The sequence below is a fragment of the Pteropus alecto genome, unplaced genomic scaffold (assembly GCF_000325575.1).
Source record: "Pteropus alecto unplaced genomic scaffold, ASM32557v1 scaffold15, whole genome shotgun sequence".
Taxonomy (NCBI): Eukaryota; Metazoa; Chordata; class Mammalia; order Chiroptera; family Pteropodidae; genus Pteropus; species Pteropus alecto.
This window is the reverse complement of record NW_006436286.1, coordinates 881,683-886,241: the sequence shown is the minus strand read 5'-3', so window position 1 is coordinate 886,241 and position 4,559 is coordinate 881,683. Positions and strand designations below refer to the sequence as shown.

The following is a 4,559-nucleotide window of genomic DNA, read 5'->3' as shown; positions in this document are numbered from 1 at the left end:
GACGCACAGCCATGGGGGGGACGCACGGCCGTCGGGGGTGGGCAGGTGCACAAGGCACAGGGCATCGCGGGTGCGCCCCCGGCAGAGCGCATGGCGACAGGCAGGGCTGTGTCCGTCCTGCTCACAGCATCTAGGGAGGTGCCTGGTTCACAGCAGATGCTTGTGAGCTTTGGGGCTGGCCAGCTGGATGGACAAACGGGTGGCTGTGGGGCTGGAGCCTCAACTAGCCCGACCATCTTTCTGATCCTTCCTACGGCCGAGTCTTGGGGACGACGTTGGCACAAGAACCCACACAAGTGCCACCTCTTTTCTCTGAGCCAACCAGACAAAGACTGGGGACCGGACGGCCATGCCCGGTGGGACGATGACACAAGGGAGTGTCCCGCTGGTCAGGTCCCTGCTTGCCGATACCAGAGTTCACGGGCCAGCCTGACACCTGTCAGCCCACATGTCTTCAGAGGACAAACCTATCTTTATTTTTTTTTAATCATGAATAAGTAATCTCTGGGTATTTTCTGAATGTCTATTGCTATTTATGAGGAACACACATCACTTCCACAATCAGAAATCCCTTTGTTCTGGACTCCAGAGTCTGGCCTCCTTACCCGGCCAAGTCTGTGTCCCCAGGTGAGGGCCCTGAGGGGACGGACAGCAACTGAGGAGACGATGGGCGGAGTCCTAAACAGTCTGGTCATTTCCGTCAGAAGGAGAAAAAGGCTGTTTCCCAAATATTCCTGCAGAAACCCTTGTTTTTTCAAACACCTCTAAAACTTCCTGGCTGTGAGTTTACAGATCATTTTGCATCACGTGCATTTCGAGAAGGGCAGCTCCTCGAGCCCAGGCTGCCTGGGGCTGCCACAGTCAAAACCAAAAACAGAAACAGGAAGAGAGGCCGGGGCAGCAGAAAACCAAAAACAGAAACAGGAAGAGAGGCCGGGGCCGCAGCCTCGGGAAATGGGACCAGCCTATGACCTTGGGCAATGGGACCAGCCTATGCCCTCGGGCAATGGGACCAGCCTATGCCCTCGGGCAATGGGACCAGCCTATGACCTCGGGCAATGGGACCAGCCTATGACCTCGGGCAAAGGGACCAGCCCAGCACCGACCTGGCCCGGGACAAAAGTGACCAGGCTCCACCCTTTCCTTTCCCTATCTCTACCCAGGAGGTGGGCCAGGAGTTAGGGTATGATCCCACAGATTCATGTCACCCCACAATTCTCAACATATGCTTAGGTCGTACACCTACCCCTCAAAAACCCACAGTTCTTCCGATGGCCACTATGACAGGTAAGGGAGCGAAATCTGTCCTTGAAGTTAAGCGTTCAGGGGACGATGGCATCCAGCCCACCTGTCTTCCTGGAGCTCGGGTCTGAAGGAGTGACGTCAGCTCTCGAGGCCTGGGAGAGGCTCGCTAGCCCACGGCAGGCTTTGGGCCGGCTTTGCATTATTTCATCAAAGAAAAGATTCCGTTCAGGTCCCACTGGCTGTTTACTGTGACGTGATTCTGACAGCTACTTACTAAAAATAACCTGCAAGCAGAAGCCACTTAAACGACCACCTATGAGCATGGATGCACCTGCTTAACGAAATGTCACGCGGTCCCCGGGGAGACAGCCATAAAAACCACGCTCCGACGCGGGAAAGGGCACCTGACGGCACGTGCAGCGAGACGCGCGAGGCCTGCACACGCCGACGATGGCGGCCCCGCCCTTCACGGCCAGGAGGGGGCGCGGCTCCGACTGCGGACGGACACGCTCGCCACCCCGAGTCCCCCGTTCGCTGTGCCGCCTGTGCTCGGTTTTCAACCGCATCGCGACACACGAAGCGTTTACCTACAGACGGAGAACACCGTGTCCGCTTCTAGTGACCGCCACGGGTGGCTCGTCCGAGCACGGCTCGGGGGGCGGCGGCTCGGGGCCCCCGGGCTTCCAGGCGAGCCTGTCATCTCGGCCTGCCAAGCGCTGCACCAGCACCGAACGCACGCACGGGCTCCGGACACGCTGACACGCGACTGGGACACGTGACCGAGACGGTCTATATTCTCCAGATGAAGGTGATGCTAAACAGCTACCGTGTCTCTGGACCCGCCAGACACATACTAAGAACCGTAAGGGGCTTCTCCTGCTTTACCTGATGTGCCGCCTTCGGCGATAACCCTCACAAGCGTCACCACGTCACAGGCAGGTCCCACTCGGGGCGTGTCCTCCCTACCACACCCTGGCCTGCCCAGGTAGGGAAGAAGGGAAGGGAAAGGGGACGAAGGCCAGCCCTGCGACCAGCTGTCGCACATCTGTGCGCGCGGTTAGTACTGGCAGCAAGCGTGAACACACGAAGCCCAGCTCCGTGAGCGCATGCGGTTAGTGGGGTGCGAGCAGGCGGCGTCACCGACGGTGAGTGACAGGCGTTAGTGCACACGTGATCACAGAGCAGCCACGCGCTTCGGCCAATCAGGGGCCTTTTCCTTACCACCGCATACTCCAATTTCAGTCCTGACTGATTATGGCAGGTCATACATCTAAATCGTTTGATAAAATGTTTAAATTAGAACACTCTGTGCTAAAATCTATTACTTTAAAGATAGCAAGACGTTTAAGCTAACATCTCCAGCTTTTCAGAGCGACGACGAAGAGACTCAAGACGCCGGCAGAGGCCTCTGTGTCACCGCCGACCCTGGCTGGCAGCAGCGGCCTGAGCCTCCCTAGTGCCCGGCCCCACGCCGGCTTCGGAGGTGAGGTGCTCTACACGGACCACCTGTTTTCGAGGATCCGTCTGTGTGAACGTGTAAGTATTTAGCTCACGTCCTAAGGGAAAGTGTTTTTACTATAAATTTTCCCTGTCTGACCACCGTATAGTACAGAGCTTCATTAGTGTTGAAGCAGATCGATAAAATCACCTTCTGGAATAAACACACCCCAGGTAACCACGGCATTAAAAAACAGACAATTCTGGTTCGTAATCTGCCGTCCCAGTAGAAGGAAAGGTCTGGGAACGAGCTGTGTCCCAGATACTGAAGTGTCCGAAGGCTCGGCCTGAATTAGGGCTGAGCCGCTTCCCTCCGTGGGTGGCCCTGCACCTCGCAGGGCAGCCCCAGACTTCTGGCTCATCTCCAGGGCGTCGGGGAGGTGGGCCCCCGCGGGTCCTGCCCCCGCGTCTCGGAGGCTGCATTCCTGTCTCCCCTTCGGTTTCAAGGTCCGGCTGGGACCCACGCTGTGAGCACTGGCTGAGCAGCCACTAGAGGCCTGAGGCTGGCCCCAGAGGCCGGACGCCTGCTGAGGGCGTGCTGCCACCCAAACGCGGGCCGCCACCCAAACGTGGGCCGCCTCCCAAACGTGGGCCGCCACCCAAACGTGGGCCGAGGGCAGGGCGCGGGTGAGCCTCCCAGCGCCTCTTTAAAAAGCTCATGGGTGGAAGAAGCAAAGGTAAGCGGACCAGGCTGCGGAGGATTCAGTGTAGGATCTCTGGGGGGAAACTTCTTTTCTTGGTCTCGAGAAGTTAAGAAGCTGCATGCAGTTAACTTGCACTTGAAGTATAAAATTAAATTTTATAAAATTAAAAATTAAAGCTCAGGACAAAAAGTTTCCATGCTGACTGATCCTCTGGTTCAGTGACGAGCCAATCGACAGGCAAACGACACGGACAAGAGGAGACACTCGGGAGAGGGTGGCCAAAAGGACCCAGGCTGCTGAGTAGCCCGTCTGAGCGGCCGTCAACCCACTGACCTCGACCTCTCGAATTTGGGGCGCTGCCGCTCAGAGTGCTTCCGAGCAAAACTCCAGTGACGCCTACATGCGGCAGAGCAGTGACACAGGGTCGCTCGGCTGCGCCTGAGCACAGACTCAGAAGCACGCGGGCAGAGCACGCCAAGCAGCAGCGTGTGGCACATGGAGCGAGCGGCTCGGGCTACAGACCTTAGTCCCGGACAACGTCCCCCGCTGTGGGGGCGCTAGGGGGGTCGTCTAGTGGGAAACAAACAAAAACAAACCAATGCAGATTTTTCTAAAAACGACAGCGGAGCTGTCATCAGAAAAAAGTTAACCACTTACAGCACGTGCAAATTACCCACAACTTTCCTGGAAAAACAAGTTATCAAAAGGTAGAGCAGCTGTTTCACCCCTCATCAGGGGTCCCAGTGGGGTCCCAGTGGGGTGCCCAGCCCACTTTCAGCTGAGAAGTCCCCCGGTAAGGGTGGGGAGCCCAGCCGTAGACTTTCGCGTCTCTAAAAATAGCTCCGAGAAAAATCCATTCATCCCACCTCAAACAGCAAATTAAAGCACGTCGGATGGAAGTTTTAATACGACAGTGGACGAAGACGGTCGCGTTTTCGATGGCTCGTGAAACACGCCCCTGAGGGGGCCCCCCTAGGACCCTGTTCTCCGAGGAGAACCCCGAGCCTCCGTCACCGCCCAGGGCTTTGACAGGTCGCCCCGGAGCTCCGCGCGCTCGGGGCGTTTCCGCTCTCAGAATCTTAGAAGGAAAACGAGCGTTGTTATGTGGGGTTCACTAAGCAGCACGTTCCCCGCTGGGGCCGTGGGTCGCTGTCCGCCCGGTGTGGCCGCGCA

At 57.5% G+C, this 4,559-nt stretch overlaps 1 protein-coding gene across 1 annotated transcript in view; it reads right to left on the bottom strand.

The window, feature by feature from the left end:
• The window catches only part of ARHGAP17 (Rho GTPase activating protein 17), a 37,550-nt gene that overhangs the window by 2,037 nt on the left and 30,954 nt on the right, over positions 1 to 4,559 (bottom strand). The window contains exon 23 of the mRNA XM_025047278.1: positions 1,349 to 1,511. Coding sequence (XP_024903046.1) covers positions 1,349 to 1,511 — 163 coding nt within the window. The remainder of the gene's footprint in view (positions 1 to 1,348; positions 1,512 to 4,559) is intronic.